This window comes from Oratosquilla oratoria, chromosome 30, assembly GCF_046742065.1.
Source record: "Oratosquilla oratoria isolate Oo_2021 chromosome 30, ASM4674206v1, whole genome shotgun sequence".
Lineage (NCBI taxonomy): Eukaryota > Metazoa > Arthropoda > Malacostraca > Stomatopoda > Squillidae > Oratosquilla > Oratosquilla oratoria.
Genome location: NC_134806.1, coordinates 2,691,260 through 2,711,259, shown reverse-complemented (window position 1 = coordinate 2,711,259; position 20,000 = coordinate 2,691,260). Strand labels below are relative to the sequence as shown.

Here is a 20,000-nt window from a genome sequence, read left to right as displayed (position 1 = left end):
GAAGGATGCAAGAGGGAGAAGATTTGAAAAAGGCGTTTGTGACAAGGGAGGAAGGAATGACATAGTGATGAAATGGTGGTGATAGTGGTGGTGATGGTGATGGTGACTGCGATAATAATGACAAAGACAAGAACAATGATGAATACGATATTGATGATGATGATGATGATGATGATGATGATGATGGTGACGATGATGATAATGACGAAGATGACAACGATGATGAATACGATGTTGGTGATGATGATGATGATGATGATGATGACGATGATGATAATGACAAAGATGACAACGATGATGATAATGACGAAGATGACAAAGATGATGATGACGATAATGACAAAGATGACAACGATGATGATAATGACGAAGATGACAAAGATGATGATGACGATAATGACAAAGATGATGATGATGATGAAATGAAGGTAGGATGATGAAAAAAAATGAAAAGAAAAAAGAATGAAGGAACACAGAAAGGAAAATAGGGACAAGAACGAGAGGATAATTAGAAGAGAGATGGAGGAGAGGAGTGGGGGGGGGGGAAGTTGGGGGGGTAGAGATGAGGGGAAAGGGGAAGGGGGGGGAGCAACGAAGAAGACGAAAGGAGAAGGTAAAGGAAAACGAGGTAATGGAGGAGGAAGAAGATGGGGGAGGAGAGAGGAGGGGGAAAGGGAGGGGAGTCTGAAGAAAACTGGCCAGGGCCTGAAGAGGAGGAGGAGGAAGAGAAGGAGAAGGAGAAGGAGGAGGAGGAGGACGAGGGAAGGAATGAAACTATTGAAGATCAATCCAAGAAGGAATGCAAGACGATGCTGGTGGAGGAAAAGGTGAGGAAAGATTGAGGAGGAGGAGGAGGAGGAGGAGGAGGAGGAGGAGGATGCGGTGGTGTTAGCACTTTTTGAAAATTATGATGGAGGTAAAATCACATAAAAAAGAGAAGAGGTAGGAGGACGAAGTGAAGTTGGAAGAGTATGAGGACGAGGAAGAGGAAGAAGAGGAGGAGGAAGAGGAGATAGAGAAGGAGGAGAAGGAGGAGGAGGAGGAGGAGGACAAGGAGATTAAGGTGAAAGAAAAAGATGAGGATGAGAAGAACGACAATGAGGTAGTGGAGGAGGAGGAGGAGGAGGAGGAGGAGGAGGACGGCAAGGAGGAAGAGGAGAAGGAGGAGGAGGAAGGGAAGGAGGAGGAAGAGGGAGAAGAAAAGGAGGAGGAGGAGGAGGAAGAGGAGGTTAAGTTAAAATAAAAAGACAATGAGCTAGTGGTGGAGAAAGACAAGGACGACGAGGAGGAAGAGGAAGAGGAAGAGGAGGAGGAAGAGGAGGGTGACGAGGAGGTTAAGGTGAGAGAAAAAGACGAGGATGAGAAGAACGAGGACGACGAGGAGGAAGAGTAGGAGGAAGAGAAGGAGGAAGAGGAAGAGAAGGAGGAAGAGGAAGAGAAGGAGGAGGAAGAGGAGGAGGAGGAGGAGGAGGAGGAAGAGGAGGTTAAGGTGAAAGAAAAATACAAGGATGAGAAGAGCTAAAAGGACGACGAGGAGGAAGAAGAGGAGGAGGAGGAAGAGGAGGAAGAAGAGAAGGAGGAGGAGGAAGAAGAGGATGAGGAAGAGGAAGAGGATGAGGAGGAGGAGGAGGAGGAAGAAGAGGAGTAGGAGAAAGAGGAGGAGTAGGAGGAAGAGGAGGAGTAGGAGGAGGAAGAGGAGAAAGTAGGAGGAGAAGGAGGAAGAGAAGGAGAAAGTAGGAGGAGAAGGAGGAAGAGAAGGAGAAAGTAGGAGAAGGAGAAAGAGAAGGAGGAGTAGGAGGAGGAAGAGAAGGAGTTGAAGGAGGAGGAGAAGGAGAAAGAGAAGGAGGAGTAGGAGGAGGAGGAGGAGGAAGAGAAGGAGGAGGAGAGGGAGAAAGAGAAGGAGGAGTAGGAGGAGGAGGAGGAAGAGAAGAAGGAGGAGGAGGAGGTGGTGTTGTGGAGGATGAGGAGGACGCGGAGAAGGAACCGTGGCAGGCCGGGTCGGCTCTGACCGCCGAGCCGCGCGTGGACTCAATCAATAGTCTTCACCTCATCGGCGTCCGAAGGCGGAGACATTGCATCCCACCTGTGGATACGCCTCTGCCTCACACGCCACCACCAGCCGCTTCGTCTTATCCTCCACATTCTCCTTTTCTTCCATCTCAATTTTCTTGGCTTCCATATTCATAACACTTGTTCTTACTTCGGGGATCCCCAGACCCGTCCCGGCGTGTAAGTGTCCGGCCCACCACAGAATTTCGACACCCCTGTTCTCTTTTTTTATTTTTATTTTTCTCCCCCCTCCATAGTCTCCTCCTTACCTCCTTACTCCTTCCTTGGGTTCCTGTTCCTGTTACCCTCCTCCATCTTCCCTCCCTTCTCTCTCTCTCTCTCTCTCCTCTCTCCCCATACCTCTCCCTTTCTCCAGCTTCTCAAGATGTCCCCCGTCCCTACCTCAGCGTCTCCTCTGAAGCTCCCGTGGTTTTTTACCCTCTTCCCCCGATCTCCACGCTCCTCGCCCCTCTTTCCCTTCACCTCCTCTTCCTCCCCCTCCCCCATCTTCCACGGCTGCACCTGTATTTTCTTTCCGGTTCCTCTCCCTCCCTAGATCCCTCCCTCCTCCTCCTCCTCCTCGTACAACCCTTCTTTTCATCCGCTTTACACTCGCCTCCTCCTCCTCCTCCTCCTCTCACACGTTCCTCCCAAGCTACCTCTCCACCACCCTCTCCTCCTTCACCTAACCACTCCACACACACAAACGTCGTTCTGTGCTTCCATCATTGCTTTCCAAAAACACTAAATTTATCTTCTTCGTTTTCCCAAAACGGATACCTGGTTCAAGGGCACAACGAATGGCATACAAATCCCTGTCCTCTTCCAATGTGCACACACACACACACACACACACACACACACACACACACACACACACCTTGCTGTCCCGGTGTGTGGTGTGTGAGTGGTCTCAGACCTACCCAGAGATCGGCAAATAATGAGTTCTGAGCTCACTGCCGTAGGGTGGTGTCTGGCTGTCTCGACAGAGACTGCAGCAGATCCGAGGTGAATACACACACACACACACACACACACACGCACACACTATACAGACACAAACCCTGTATTGAACACAAGAACTGTAACTCCAATATTCTTCCTTCTTCTGACGAAGTCCTCGTCGATCTCACCCGTACTACCTTCTACCTTCGTCGGGGGAAGCCTCTCCGGTGGCAGCCGCTAGACAGACAACCTACTGAATACAACCATGCCCTCAAGCAATGAGCCCATCTCGGGTCTTCCGATATGAACATCCCCAGATCGCCTCCTCCTCCTCCTCCTCCTCCTCCTCCTACAGGATTCTCATTTTACCTTCTAGATCGCCTCCTGTACCCCCTTCGCTACCTCTATTTACTCACGATGTTCTACTTCCTTTGTCTCCGAAGTCAGTCCCGAACTATGTATTTTACTGCCACTGTCCTTTTCTATTTGGCTACCTCCCCCCCCCACACCTCATGCACTCCTCGCCATTACTCTGTCCACTGTGCTCGCCTGATAACTTATTCAGACAACGCACACAAACACAGCTTGCTGGTGTAGTGGTTAGTATTTCAGCCTCTCAACTCGCCGGAGCCTGGATCGAGCCTACTCTCGGGGCTTGGAGAGCGTTTGAGTACTGGCAGCCGTCATCGTTTCTCGTGTGTGTGTGTGTGTGTGTGTGTGTGTGTGTGTGTGTGTGTGTGTGTGTGTGTTAGGTCAGTGTTACTTCTTAAACTGGGCGACACGAAATGTGAAGCTCATTCGGAAGAGCTATAATCGTCGGTCACGAGTCCAGTAAGTGATCTAAGACTAAGGTGAATATCACACAGAACCAGTCCGTACACCATCCAGCTATATGCACGTTCTACTCTCAAAGTCATCAGCGTATCCTTCCACACACGTCAACAGGACTGGGCGAAGGATCAACATGTTTGTGTGGCAGAGGGGACGACATCCACCCTCCCTTGGGTTTCCCTATGTTACTCTTCACTGAGCGAGGGTGGTCAGTTCACAAAACAGAGCAACAGGCCTGCAAGTAAACCAATTAACCCATCTATGCCCACTGTTCGGCCTGTAATAAGCCATTTAAACTGCTTCTGCCCACTGCACAGTCTCTAATAAGCCAACAAAACTATCTCTGCCCACTACACGACTTCTAATAAGCCAACCAAATGATCTCTGCCCACTACATGGCTTCTAATAAACCAGCCAAAACACCTCTGTCCATCGCACGACTTCCAATAAGCCAACTAAACCATCTCTGCCCACTACATGGCTCCTAACAAGCCAACCAAAACATCTCTGCCCATTACATGGCTTCTAATAAGCCAACCAAAACACCTCTCTGTCCATTGCATGACTTCTAATAAGCCAACCAAAATATCTCTGCTCACTACATGGCTTCTAATAAGCCAACCAAAACACTTCTCTGTCCATTGCATGACTTCCAATGAGCCAACAAAACCATCTCTGCCCACTACATGGCTCCTAATAAGCCAACCAAAACCATCTCTGCCCACTACATGGCTCCTAATAAGCCAACCAAAACCATCTCTGCCCACTACATGGCTTCTAATGAGCCAACTAAAACACCTCTCTGTCCATTGCATGACTTCCAACAAGCCAACCAAAACATCTCTGCTCACTACATGGCTTCTAATAAACCAACTAAAACACCTCTCTGTCCACTGCATGACTTCCAATGAGCCAACAAAACCATCTCTGCCCACTACATGGCTTCTAATAAGCCAACTAAAACACCTCTCTGTCCATTGCATGACTTCCAATGAGCCAACAAAACCATCTCTGCCCACTACATGGCTCCTAATAAGCCAACCAAAACATCTCTGCTCACTACATGGCTTCTAATAAGCCAACTAAAACACCTCTCTGTCCATTGCATGACTTCCAATAAGCCAACTAAACCATCTCTGCCCAGTTCACGGTAGCTCTTCTTTCTAAACATTCCCTAGCTGCAGCTGGCCCTTCTTCTGCTACTCCGGCTGGCTCCGTGCCTCAACACACTCCCCTCCGTTCACCATAGGCGCTCGAACCTCTCCCCCCTCCATTCCTTTCAAAACTTTTCTTCCGTCTTCTCCTTGTTTCTCCTTCACGTCTCCTTCTTCCCTGCGCCTCCTTTGCAGCTCCCATCGCCTTGATTCCCCTTTATATATCTCCCGTGTCTTCTTTGTTTACTTTCGAAAAAGGTTAACGCTAAGTGAAAGTACTGCCATGTTGGTGACTGATTTTTTTTTTTTTTTTTTTTTTTGACAACACTTCAATATCACAAGTTACCTCTTTCTTCGTTTCTTTCGGGCCTTCTTTTCAAATCTATTCACTCTTTCCTCCTTCTTTCAATTTCTTTTCTACTTCGTTTCTTGCTTCCCAGATTCTCTTTTCCATCCTTTTAGTTCCCTTCTTGTTCCTCCTTATAATCCCTTTCTGTCTCTCACTTACTATTGCCTTTACATCACCTATATCTTTACCTGAAGTGTCTACATTTATTCTCTTTCTTCTTTGTCTCATCTTTCTTTTACTATTGCCTTTATCTTTATCTTAAGTGTCTACATTTGTTCTCTCTCTTCTCGACTTCTTCCTGCCGTCTCATCTTTCCCCTTTCAGTTTGTGCATCTATCTTATTTCCTATTTCTTTCTCGAGTTCCTAACCCAACCTATTTCTTCTACTTCCCTCCTCAGAAGAAAAGAAACAAAAGAAGTAACAAAACGAAAAAAAAAAAAAAAAAAAAAAAATATATATTTTAACCCACAATCTTTTTTTTTTTTTTACTTTCTCCATGTTTCCTCCTTCGCCGTTGCCCCCCCACCCCCACCCCACCACTCTTCCCCCTCCTCCAATACCTCTCCTCCCCTCCGGATTAATACGGTCTTCCTCGTTCCTCCTCTCTTCCAATCTCTCTTCACTTGATTCCCTTCCCTTACCCCCTTTCCTCTTTCTTTCAAAACCTCCCCCGCCGCCCGCGCGCCTTCTCTTTATTACTCTCATGGTTCCTCTCTCTCTCCAGCGTGCTCTCCCCTGAGTCACCCGCCAGCCGCGTCTGGTAATCTTGGGCTTCTCTGTATACAGCCTTAGGTCAGAATCCTTCTTCGAGATCGTTCCCGACTGATTCCTGGCATACCAGGACGGTAATAATTGACAATGGTGGCTGCTCCTTGTCCATACACGTTTGATAAAGGTCACCATATTAAATAAAGGTTGCCGTTTCGATCATCAGTTGCAGCGAAACGTCCTAATGTGTAACATTCACGGGTAACATTCGTCCATGCCAGTGATAACGGGAATGTGGGGGGACCTGGAACTCTTCCATACCCTGACGAAGACCTCATACATATACCAAAGGCTTTTCCCCCCTACACGGGGGGTAGCCAAAAAGAAAAAAGGCATAGAAACCACTCCCACCCATTCCATTCCCCTCCACCCTCCTCCCTCCCTCTTATCTTGGCACCTCCTGGATGACGGGTCATCCCTGCATCCTGTCCACTGCCCTGGGTCAGAAACAGTATCCTATCCTAATCACAGACACGACAGAGACAAACTTGGGTAACATTCGTAAAAGACGAATGCTTCTTGCCTAAGTTCACTTGAAGAGACCCTTGTGTGTGCATAACCAATAAAATCACTGCGTTTTTGTGATCGTCGATTAACTACTGTTGAAAAACAAGACGCAACACTGACAATACATTAAGGAAGAAGAAGAAGAAGAAGAAGAAGAAGAAGAAAAAAAAATACCTTAAGTTGCTACTGGACAATGGTTATTCTCGCACAAACCCATACGGACCAGAGCCACGGGGGTATTCTTTTACGACTAAAGAATAACCTCCACTCAAAAATAAAATGTCAAAGGAAGGAAGAGCATGCCGACAGAGGACCTTTTGGTCCATAAGACACCTAGCATCCCTAATCCCTGTTACCCCTCTTAAAATCTCCCATTTACCATTATAACATTCTCTATAGGAAAGAAGCGCTTGATCTCGTTGACGACATATTAGAGCAACATACACACTCTCCCCTCCCCCCATTTGAAGTTTCCCCTCTTACGTCCTCGTAAGCTGAGGAACTCCCCCCTCCCCCCCGTCTCTTCCACCTCCACTCATCCTTTCCCCTCTTTTGCACCTCCCTCGTCTACCTGGAGGCCATCGGGCACTCAGTGAAGTTTCTTTTGGGACTAAAAGGCCTTTCCATACCTCCATAAGCGTTATACATATAGTTCCCTTTTATTGGGAATTTCTGAAATTCGGAAGTCTCCAATATTCGGGGCGAGAGAGAGAAAGAGAGAGAAAAGAGAGAGAGTGAGAGGACAAAGTTACGAAAATATATATGGACAAATAATAATAATTATAAATAAACAAAAATCTAGATACCATGATTTTGTTTTCCACAATAAAAGATAGTCAAAATAAATCAAACAATTGAAGAAGAAGAAGAAGAAGAAGAAAAATAATCATTTTAAGGCAAGTTTGACCATAGCTATGGGGGCATAGCGACGGTATCCCACGAGCGTAGGTTAATTCCTTATTTATTACAATTATATAACCAATCGCACAAACACACACACACTATTAGACGGTTGTATATTTGGATGGCTCTGCTAAAAACACCGTGACAAGGGCTAAAACCACCGTGACACCGGATCTGGTGGAAACCAATTACCTACAGATAACCACACTCCCCAACGTCATCAGAGCCTTTTAATCATCTTCCATAGCCTTTCCGAGCTGACTGCTGTCAGTCTCTACAGTCAGCTTCCGTCAGCAACTTTGAGTACTCCACACCTTAACTCCCCACTTTCGTTTGCCCCTCACAGACTCTTAAACTCAGTTAGTGTAACTATGGTTCTTTGGTGAACAATCCTTTTCGTATTTCTTCGGGCATAAGACACGCTAGTTCCTGTTCCGTTACGTAACGGGTGAAGAGAATGTAACGGGGGGGAGAGGGAGGTTTAGGGGAAGTGGTTATCCTGCAAGACAGGAGGATCTTTTTGTTTGTGTGTGTGTGTGTGTGTGTGTGTGTGTGTGTGTGTGTGTGTGTGTGTGTGTGTGTGTGTGTTGTGTGTGTGTGTTTTGTGAGCTCGTATGTCTAATTGTATGTGTGTGACTAAGTATGTGTTTGTGTATGTATGTATGTGTGTGTGTGTACATACGCGCCTATGTGCGTGTATCTAGCTGGACTACACATACTTAGAAGTGTAGAATGATCTATTTCTAGATTTCCACTCACAGAGTTCAACACAACGTTCTGAACAGCGGTTGAGATGAGAGAAAGAGAAAGAGAGAGAGAGAGAGAGAGAGAGAGAGAGCGAGGAACATAACGTTTACATAATGAACATCCCAGCGAAACTGAACCTTGCTTTACTCCTCGTCAGTTGAACAGTTTCGACATAACTATCTATCACATAAATGATATATAGCAACACCCTAAGCTCCTGCCCTTTCACGGACAATGGCAAACGCTGTAGGAACTATCTCCGGGCAATCTGACAGGCTTCGATAGGCGAGGCGATATTTGAACAAGGACAACAGCCAGTTCTGAACAGGTGAGCCAAGTTTCCAGCGCCATCGACGCCGCGCGGGAGAGCCCCCCCCCCACCTCCCCCAATCACCACCGTTCTCGCCAATCAGCTTCTCCATGTCCAATCAACCTCCAATCATTGTACTCTAATGCACATACTCTATCACACAACTGGCTAGACTTCGTCTCTCTCTCTCTCTCTCTCTCTCTCTCTCTCTCTCTATTTATTTCTCTTTTCTCCTTCCTTCCAATACACACACTGTATATACATACATAAATATGTGCATATATATATATATATATATATATATATATATATATATGTGTGTGTGTGTGTGTGTGTGTGTGTACGCTGTGCACACACACCATATACGTACACATATAAATATTCTATCAACACAGACTGTGCATATACACATACATATGTGTGTGTTTATGTATGTATGTATGTATGTGCGTGTGTGTGTGTGTGTGCGTGTATCTACGCCGTTTACACACACCATACACGTACATATATAAATATTCCATCAACCAAATTCACAGGGAATCGAAGTTACGAGAAGGCACTAATTGTTAGACCCTGTACGCGAACAGGACGACGTGGAAGAGGAGGACGCGTCCCGGCGGCTGTCTCCCCCCCAGCAAGCAGGAAGCTCCTCTCCTTCGTCAGGAGGCCTGCAGCAGTCCCTTCCCCTTCTCCTGCTGGTCACTGACTTCCTGCTGACTCCCCACACGGTCCTCATCCTCCCTACTGACTCCCTACATTATCCTCATCCTCCTGACTCCCAACACTGTCCTCATCCTAATGATTCTCTACATTGTCCTCATCCTTCCTGCTGACTCCCCACACTGTCCTCATCCTCCTGATTTCCTTTCTCACCTTCCTGACCTGTCCCAATTCATCTGTTTTTCGACTCAATGCAATTATTAATTCATTACAGTTAATTGCAAAAATGAGAGAAATATATCAAATAATGACGCAATGTTTTCTGGTCACAGGACCTACGTTCCCGACAAGGCTTGACTACGTCTCAGTTTCCGTATATGCTTCCGTCGAGCTCCTTGTCTGTCAGTCTCGATCGTGATTGCATGGAATTAAAGCGAAAAATTAATGCGGTTGAAAAAAGATCCCTTTCCCCCTTATAAGGGAGGTAGCCAAGTCAAAAAGGCACGTATCCCACCCACTCCACTCCCATCCATCCCCCTTTCCCCTCCCCCTTCCCATTTTAGCTCCTCGTGGATGACTGGTCATCCCTGTATCACGCCCACAAAGCTCCCCTCCTTAAATCCTCTCTCTCCGATACTGTCCCTCCAAAGGACAGAAGCGCTGGTTATTGCTGACGAAGTACTAATATTCGCCAATAAACCAGCTGTTCACGGAGTGCTTCTTCCCCTCTTCGTCCTCTTCTTCCATTCATCTAACCTCACCCTCCTTTCTTGCATCACCACAATCGTGGGTAACTCAAGCGACATCACCTATCCCTGCTGACAGCTTCACCATTGGATGCAACTCATCAAAACAGGACAAACTCCCACGCTCCCACCTTTCAAGCCGCCATACTCCTCTCCCTTCTCTTCCTCCTCCTCCTCCTCTTCCTCTTTCCTCCGCCTTTTTCCAGACTTCTGAGCAACCCCCACCCACACCCCCTCTACTCCCAAACCCAGCATCCAACCACCTGTAGCTTGCTCAGACCTCTCAGAGATCCCTTACGCAATCTTTACATCTCCTTCAGCTTGCTGTTGGCACTATCCAGCGATAGTGACACCATCACCATCACCACCACACCAGTTTTACACCACATCACCGTCCTCTTGCACCAACTATCTCCTTCATCTCGTGCTAGTTTTGCAACCACACTTCTCACCTCCACTCCAGTCTTACACCACATTACCATCCTCTTACACCATACTGCCACTACACACCATCAACTCCCGATCACGCCAGTCTTGCACCATGTAGCACCACCCTGTCTTGCACCACGTATTACTCTCAGACCTGGAGGACGCATCGACCTCAAAAGGATCAAGGATCTAGTGGTGCACCAATCCTGTATCCCCAAGTGCTTAATATATACAGGTTCATCGTGCCAACCATCTCTCCCTCCCTCCCTACTCCTCCCCTACGCTTCCTCCTCCTCCTCCTCCTCCTCCTCCTCCTCCTCCTCCTTCCCCTTCTCCCAGCCGAAGTGCGAAAACCACCGTTTTGGCTTTACCGAGGTCTGTAAACGCGGTCCGTCTGCCCGCCTTCCCATAATGTCACGCGGCCCGCCATCCTCACACGGCCTCTTGTGGTGGTTAGCGTCGCGGGTTGCCAGGCTGCGGTACAGAGTTCGCGCCCCGCTCGTGGCGTGAAAACTTGGGCTGTATGAGTTCTGAGCTCTCATTACGAAGAGAGAGAGAGAGAGAGAGAGAGAACGTGCACAACCTCCTACAACCTATCTAGCCACTACACTGAAACCTTTACCTACAACACCTGGTCACAACCCTCTCCCAACACCCACAACCAACCGTGACCTTTGACAACAACACCCAATAACCCCCTAAAACAACCCACCTACCACAGCCCACAGAGGCCTCGCCAACCGAGGACAGACACAACACGACGAAGGCTCTTATTGATTCCTCCCCCCCCCCACATTCCCCCCACCCCCACCCTTTGCAGCAGTCAGAGGACGATATCACGTAATCCAATCCTTGCCGGAATATCATGAATGTCTACCGAGTGCGCGGCTCCCCCAAAAGTAAGCAGAGGAAGAGGAGGAGGAGGAGGAAGAGGAGGGGAGGAGGAGGAGGGAGAGGAAGAAGGGAGAGGGAGAGAACGTGAGGAGGAGGGGAGAGGGAGAGAACGAGAGGCGAGGAGGGAAGAAGAGGAGGAGGAGGAAGGGAAAAGGGTAGTAGGGAAGAAGAGAGAGGAGGGGAGAGGGGGAGAAAGAGACGAGGAAGGAAGAGGAGGAGGAGGAGGAGGAGGAGGAGGAGGCGGAGGAGGAGGAGGAAGGGAGAAGGGTAGTAGGGAAGAGGAAAGAGGGTAAGATAAGGGAAGGGGCGGAGAAAGAGGAGTACGAAGACGTGGAGGAGGAGAGGAGAGGGGAAAGAGAAATAAAAAGAGGAGGGGGATTATGAAGAGGAGGAAGGAGGTAAGGGGAGGAAAAAGAAGAGGGAGGGAGAGGAGGGAGAGGAGGGAGAGGAGGAAGAGGAGGAGATATAATATGCTATGAGGTGAAGTGGTATTGAATCATGGCATTGGATTTAAGAATGAAGGAGACTACAAGAGACCCTAAGGCCTACACTAGGCAGTTCCATGTCCATGACCTCCTATCATCTCAATACATAAAGTTACTTAACCTTCTCAAACAACCGATAGTTTCGGGGCTCACTACGCGGTTACTAAGTTTATTCCATTCATTAACTACTCTGTGTGTAAACCAGTTCCTGCTCAGTCTTTCACTAGGCGATTTTATTTACCTCGGTGGGGGGTAAGTTTCCCCCCCCCATAGAGGGGGATGTGGGTGGGGGAGACGTGGGGGGAGTGAGGATGCCAATTGAGACGGTGACGGGGTACTGAGGAGTCTACAGGTGGAGAGAAGGTGGACGAGAGAGTGGACGAGGGAGAGTGGAGAGAGAGTGGAGGAGGAGTTGAGGAAGAGTGGATAAAGAGTATATTGTCAACCACAAATGGAGCTTCCGTTCTTGGGGCAATATAGCATCAAAGATGTGACGTCATAAATGTGGTAGGAATTGGGCAGCGGAACGGAGGGACAGACGACGTCAAAGGTGATCTGCGTTATTTTCAGTGTGTGATTCTGGTCCGTAGGGGTGTCACATAGTCCCTAAAATACAGACTGTATAAAATATATTCATACTCCATACGGGGGTGAGTGGAGGTAGAATGTAAGAAGGATGGATGAAGTGGAGATGAAGTGGAGAGAAAGTGGAGAGAAAGTGGAGAGTCTGATGGGGGAGGTGGAAGAGGACTGTAAAGATACTGTGAGGATACTATGAGTCCACAGGATACACGTCCACAGGAGGAGTAAGAGTAGAAAGAGGAAGGAGGAGAGAGAAATGGAGTGAGAATAAAGGACAACAATCACAGCTCTTTATTTCTTGTCACTTGTTAACAGATAACATAGACACCAAGACATCTTCCTCCTCTATTACCAACATATATGTGACGTTATAAAAATCATCTGACGACACCACTCGTTAGCAGTGACCACTCCGTGGCACAGCGGTAACGCGCGCGGCTGTCAGACGCAATGAAAGGTCAACCACGCAGGTTCGAGTCCCGGGCACCGTGTAGAGGTTAAAACAGGTCATCATCCATTTCTGTGTAAGGCTTCACAAGTACCAAAAACCAAGTCCTTTCGTCAGGTACCGTCCCCGGACCTTCATCAATGGGAGTCTGCGACCTTACCACCACTAATCACCTCATAACATAGGTGATCTCATCCTTGAGAGAGAGAGAGAAAAAAAAAAAAAAAAAAAAAAAAAAAAAATCTCGTTACGTATCACGACAGTCCCCAGACCATCGACTCGTACCTCCATTCACATGACCCAGAATAGAAAACGGTAATTATATTAAGACTAATTAAATATACACTGTCACCGCAATGGATATCAAAAGATTCAAATTGTAATGACTTTATCAATTAAGCATTACCATAAAAACAAAGCACAGTGGTCTTTCAGCAGATTTAAGTGTTTAAATCATCTTTCGCTAGTCATCTAGATACCCTCGGAAACCATCCAGCGAACCCCGGGTAACTCCTGTTTCAAGTCATTCGTGAAAAAGCATAAACCGCAGCTTCCTCGTCTCTACCAGACTCACCTCTTCAGTCCCCGATCACCGAAGAAGTGACGTCATAAATCAACAACGCAGAGGAACGACCTGACTACCTTTATACGCGTCTACGTCACTCACCCATACGAAATCTCATACCTTATCCTCTTCTACTTTCTTCCTCCATCCACGCCTCCTCCTCCTCCTCCTCCTCCCTCCATCCACCTCCTCTCCCCCTCCCACCATCACCCTACCACCACTACAACTACCACATCCGCTGCCAAGAGGATTATCTTCCCCTACGCAGTCACCTCGCCTTAATTGAATTGCAGGAATCAATTTAACTTCAAACGCTTCATTTTTCATGCTGTGCCCAGAGCTACTTAGATACTTCATACGTCTCCTCGCGTATAATTGCATACTTCCCTTCGAATATGATCAACGTCTCAATGTAAGCAAAGGTCCCGTTTTCACCCCCACCCCCCGTTTTCTGTTCATTTGTTCGTTTTTCCATTTTCAGTTTCTTTTCGCTAACTCGCCCCCCCCACACACACACACATCCGCCACGACCAGCGTGCAAGTTGCAATTCACTTTGCGCCCAACGTTTTCGTCCGTTTTTTTCTCTTTTTTTACATCTTCAAGTTTTGGTGTATGGAAAACTAACTTGATATTCTAGACTTTTTATGTACTCTCTCTTCCTCTCTCTCTCTCTTTCTCTTTTTTGACACTCAGTCTCTTTGTCCTCATTCTGACTTCGATTATTTCATCTTACACCCTGAAGCTATGCCTCGCTTCATTCCACCCCTCGCTTCAAGCGGAATTCCTTATATGCAGTACTGGGAGTTCCACGTCTCTGAAACTTCCTTCTACTCCCCTCTCCAACTCCCCCCTCCTCCCCACCTCAGAAGGAAAAACATTTCGCAATTTTCTTTGATTTCTGCTCCCTTAGGAGAAGAAGGAGTCGCTGTTTGGGAGTGGGATGGAGGGGTATCTACATGAGAGTTTGCCCGGACAGATCATGGGCGCTTTATTACCCAGTTGATGATGCCTCTCAACCCACACTAGTCTTCACCCTGTACACATCATCACACACACACACACACACACACACACACACACACACACACGACTCGTGGAGCGGTGGTACAGTTTCCGGCTGCCAATACGGCGGTCCGGGTTCGAATCCCGCCCAGGGCTGAAATAATTTCAGTACCGCTGCGCTGCGGGTCGTTACTCCAACTCCTGTGAGCGGGGAGTTGGGTGTGTGTGTAAGGTCAAAGCATTACCCATAGATCGGTCCTATAAGAGCTCTCTTCCGGGAGGGAATTGCTGTCGATCACGAGTCCAACACGTGATCAAAGACCATGGTGAATCATACACACAATGCATGCTAAAAAAAAAAAAAAAAAAAAAAAAAAAAAAAAAAAAAAAAAAAAAAAAAAAAAAAAAAAAAAAAAAAAAAAAAAAAAAAAAAAAAAAAAAAAAAAAAAAAAAAAAAACGATGGGGCTTCATTCTACTCCACACACCTCTCCGTACTTCCCCACGACCACACCATGTTCACACTAAAGTCGCATTCACCACGCTCGCCCTCCTGAACCTTTTCGACACAGTGGCGTCCTTTACATGCTTTGCTCTGGCTAACGACGAGAGACGATTTCATTGAAGCTGATGGAAGACGAGGAGGAGGAGGAGGTGGAGGAGGCTGGACCAGAGGGTAGAATCTGAAGAGAGGAGAGGAAGAGGAGGAGGAGGAGGAAAGAGGAGATGAGGAAGAGGAGAAAGAGGAGGAGAAGGAGAGGAGGTTGGAACAAGGGGATGAATCTGAAGGAGGGAGGCGAGGAAGGAGAGGAGGAAGAGGAGGAGGAAGAAGAGGATGAGGGTGAGAAGAACGAGGAGGAGGAGGAGGAAGAGGAGAAAAAATGGAGGCAGAGGAGGATGAGAAGGAAGCTGAAGAGGCGGAAGAGGAGGAAAAAGAGGAAAAAAGAAGGAAGAGGAGGAGGAGGAGAAGGAAGAGGAGAAAAAATGGAGGCAGAGGAGGCGGAAGAGGAGGAAAAAGAGGATAAAAAAGGAAGAGGAAGAGGAAGAGGAGGAGGAGGTGAGGGTAACTTTGAGACAATGCCAAGTATTCCCCTTGCGAGTAAGAACACACGGACTCTGCCTGATAACGTCAGCCAGTACTAATGGTGCTGACACTTGAGAGGGTGATGACGATAAACGTCCACGTCAGCATTTCCCGGAATGCTGACACAGCATGACGGTGTCAGAGAGAGAGCATATTGCTGACAGGGGAACGGCGAACGCTGACTGCTTCAGCACAGAGGTTGAGCGAGCTGACAATATCTTGTGTTACTATTGGTTCAGGTGAAAGATTTCCATAATCACGGGATCTAATGGGATTAAGGATTTTGTTCTAAGTGACGTCACACGGTTTGGTAAAGAGAAAGAGAGAAAGAGAGAGAGAGAGAGAGCCAAGACATCTCCTTCAGTAAGACAACTTAATACAATTGGGGAAAAAAGGCTGACATTGTTGAGTCTGAGTTGATACAGTGATGCAAGCCCTTGATTCAAACACTAAGTCTTCCCCCCACTCCCCTTCATCCCTCTAACTCCCCCTTCACCCCTTCCTCCTACTCCCCCTTCTCTTCCCTTCCATTTCCCCTTCCTCCCACTCCCACTCCCACTCCTCCTTTTCCTACATCCACGGTTCTTTCTCCCTCTCCCCTTCTCCTTTCTCCCTTCCTCTCATTTCTTCTTCCCTCTTGCTCCCTTTCCTCCCTCTCACTTCCCCTCCCACCCCCACTTCCCCTCTCTCCCTCCAACTCCCAATACCTCCCTCCCAGTTCCCACTCCCTCCCTCCCACTTTTCCTTCTTCCCTCCACTTCCTCCCTCTCGCTCTCCATCCAACTTCCTCTCTCCAACTCCCATGTCCTCCCTCCCTCCTATTTCCCCCCTCCCCCCCTCCATTCCAACTCCCTTTCTACCATTACGGAAACAAAGTCCATCTGTCTTGATGACTCGAATATACAATATACCACGGGAGCATTCAAAAGTACAGAGCGTCAAGTTTGTCAACTTACATTTTCTAATGGAAGAAAGCGATAGCCAGAATTTTTCTACACGTTCGTAAGATGACTGCCTATAGCCTATCTTCTCTCTCTTTTTTTCATTATTTATTTATCTATTTATTTTTAATCCGTAAGATCACTGTCTCATAGCCTATCTTCTCTTTTTTCATTTGTTTATTTTTATATCCGTAAGATTACTGCCTTATAGCCTACCTTCTCTCTCTTTTCTCTTTTTTATTTATTTATTTATTTATTTCTTACGTTAAGGTTACTGCCCCATAGCCTACCTTCTCTCCTCTTTTTATTATTTATTTATTTAATGTCCGTCAGGTTACTGACCTATGGACAATCTTCTCTTTTGAAAGGTCAACTCCATACCTCCACATCTCCAATCCCTCCTCCCATCATCGAGAGCGTTATTCCTTGACGAGCCTCCAGGCAGTCTTCCTGCCATCCCTCCTCCCTCCTTGTCTAGGTACGAAAAAATAAACAAATAAATAAAATAAATAGAATATATATATATATATATATATATATATATATATATATATATATATATATATATATATATATATATATATAAATATATATGCTAATAAGAACACGGGTACGTGTGTTCACTTATGCAAAGAAACTAACGAAGCAGAGCGCTTTCGTATATTACATCTACTGAAGATGTAATATACGAAAGCGCATTGCTTCGTTAGTTTCTTTTTCCAAGTGGTCTACTTTGCATATATATATATATATATATATATATATATATATATATACATTTATATTAGATGAATTTAAAATAAAAATAAAGAAAAATAATAATAATAAATAAACAAAAATAAATAGAATGAGAGTAAATATATGAATAAAGTAAAAAAAAAAAAAAAAAAAAAATAGAAATAAAAAGAAAAGGACAAAAAAAAAGGGACAATTCCGCACGCCATACCGGAACGGCGGGTCAGTTTTTCCGCCATTCCGCCCGATACCGGAAATCGCCTCGCCCCTTTCCGCTGACAGCCGGGCATACGTTCGGGTTTCCTCGGCTGGAAGCGAGCTGTCGGGCTGCCCATGGGCCCCGGGAATTAAGCGTAATAAGATTAACTAAAAAACATACATTCTTTGCTCGCACCAGTTACAGGGCGGTTGGTAGAGTCCCAGACTGTCAGTATGGCGGTACCGGCGGTACCTGGTTCGAATCCTGCCCAGGGCTGAAATTATTTCAGTATCGCTGCGCTTCGAGTCGTTACTCCAACTCTCGTGGGCGGGGAGTTGGAGGTGTGTGTGCGTGTAAGGTCATAGCATTACCCATAGATCGGTCATACGAGCTCTGAGCTCTCTTTCGGGGGGGGAGGGATAGCTGTCGATCACGAGTCCAACACGTGATCCAAATATCAAGGTGTATCACACACACACGCACCTCGTGACGCAGTTGATTAGAGTTCTCGCCTGCCACTACGAAGGTCCGGGTTCGAATCCCGCACAGGGCTGAAATAATTTCAGTATCGCTGCACTGCGGGTTGTTACTCCAACTCTCATGGGCGGGGAGTTGGGTGTGTGTGTGTTTGTGCGTTACCCATAGATCGGTCATATACGAGCTCTGAGATCTCTTCTGGGAGGGGAATAGCTGTCGATCACGAGTACAACACGTGATCCAAACACCGTGGTGAAACACACAGTTGCCCGAAAGAATACACTATAAACATAACCGCAGTCCTGTATATTACAAAAACACACACACTTGATAGATACTTGAAACAAATTAAACAAAGAAACAATGTGTGGAACCACTATTCAAGATTTTAAGAAAAAACTTGATGCTGAGAGATACAAAGACGGGCCACCACGAGCATAGCTCCTTTCTCGTATAATACAACTAGGTAAACACACACACACACCTTTATATCCTGCCTCTTTACTCACTTGGAAAAAAAAACACGTTCGCGCTTAAACGTTTGCAATGTTCCTGAGTAAATTGTGTTTATCCATTATTGTCTCTCTTCTTCTTCTTCAGAAAGTCTCGACAAATTAATTATATTGGGTTCCGGCGAGAGGATGAGGAGCCAGGGAGGGAGAGAGAGAGAGGGAGGGAGAGGGAGGGAGAGGGAGGGTAGGAGGGAGGAAGTAAGGGAGGGAGAGGGAGGGAAAGAGGGAGGGAAAGAGGGAGGGAGAGAGGGAGGAAGGAAGGGAGAGGAAGGAGAGAAGGAGAGAGGGAGGGAGGGAGGGAGAGGGAGAGAGGGAGGGCAAGAAGGGTAGATATGAGTAAAACTAGGAGACAGGAACATAATGTGTGTGTAATTCACCATTGTCTTGGATCACGTGATCGACTCGTGATCGACAGCTACTACCATCTCGGAAGAGAGCTCAGAGCTCTATATGACCGATCTATGGGTGAGGCTACCTTACACGCGTGCACCAATTCCCCGCCCACCAGAGTTGAAGTAACGACTCGCAGCACAGCAATACTGAAATTATTTCAGCCCTGGACAGGATTCGAACTCGAACCTCCGTAGTGGCGGCCGCGATCGCTGCCACTGCGCCACTGCTGTGTGTGTGTGTGTGTGTGTGTGTGTGTGTGTGTGTGTGTGTGTGTGTGTGTGTGTGTGTGCGCGCGCGCGCGCGATCTATTATCATCACCCATCACAAGAACGTTTTGGCTTCGCTCACGACACAATACTACAAACCGTTACTGTCCCCCTTAAGCAAGGAGGAACGTGTGCGTGCGTAAGGTCCTACGCGTCCCACAAAGATGACACGAACTCTGAGCTCTCATCCGATAGGGTCACAGCTGCCGGTCACGCGCCCAGCACGTGATTCAGGACGACGTTGAATCACGTCTGAAGCGAGCGACAGAGCAGGAGGAGGGCGTGGGGGAGGGACGTGTCCCCCCCAGGACCAAGACACGGAACCAGGACCAGATGTCGGGAACAAGAGGACTTTTGTGTTTGACTGTGACGTAGCTGGGGCACGCACGCACACACACACACACAACTCGACGGCGCAGTGGTAGCGTTCGTAACCGCTGCTACAGCTGTCCGAGCCGAATCCCGCCCAGGGTTGAAACAATTTCAGTGCCGCTGCGCTCCGAGTCGTTACTCCAACTCTCGTGAGGGAGTTGGGGTGTGAGTGTGAGTGTAAGGTCACAGCCTTACCCATAGATCGGTCATATATGACCTCCGAGCTCTCTTCCGGGAGGGTAGTATCTGTCGATCACGAGTCGAACACGTGGTCCAAGACCATGGCGATTACACACACACATATACGTTTCCCCGACAGAGACTTAAAAGCGGAACCCGACGAGCATAACAAACTAATCCTGCACATCGCCATTAGGCAAACAAGACAGCGAAACATGCACTGCGCGGTGACTTACTTCCATGTCCTTGTGCGTCGTGAGGGGGAGGGGGAGGGGCACAGAATGGGGGGGCAGGGGTGTGGTCGGTCCCGACCCGCCCTGCGTCCACACCGACGATATCTTGGCGTTTGTAAGGACGCCTGCAAAGACAAACACGAAAAAAACATTGTAGTACAGTTGTCGTTAATAATATGGAGGTACAGTGCAAACTTCTATTAAATACGAAAAACATTGTAGTACAGTTGTCGT

The 20,000-nt window shown here is 47.3% G+C and overlaps 1 protein-coding gene across 5 annotated transcripts in view; it reads right to left on the bottom strand.

The window, feature by feature from the left end:
* The window catches only part of sd (TEA domain transcription factor 1 homolog scalloped), a 385,386-nt gene that overhangs the window by 164,906 nt on the left and 200,480 nt on the right, over window positions 1-20,000 (bottom strand). For 4 of the 5 annotated variants that reach the window (XM_076212427.1, XM_076212426.1, XM_076212429.1 and 1 more), the window contains exons 2-3: window positions 19,770-19,891; window positions 16,781-16,873 (exon numbers count right to left, since the gene is read on the bottom strand). In XM_076212427.1, coding sequence (XP_076068542.1) covers window positions 16,781-16,873; window positions 19,770-19,775 — 99 coding nt within the window. In that variant the 5' untranslated portion in view covers window positions 19,776-19,891. The remainder of the gene's footprint in view (window positions 1-16,780; window positions 16,874-19,769; window positions 19,892-20,000) is intronic. The other variant, XM_076212430.1, reaches the window with a different exon arrangement.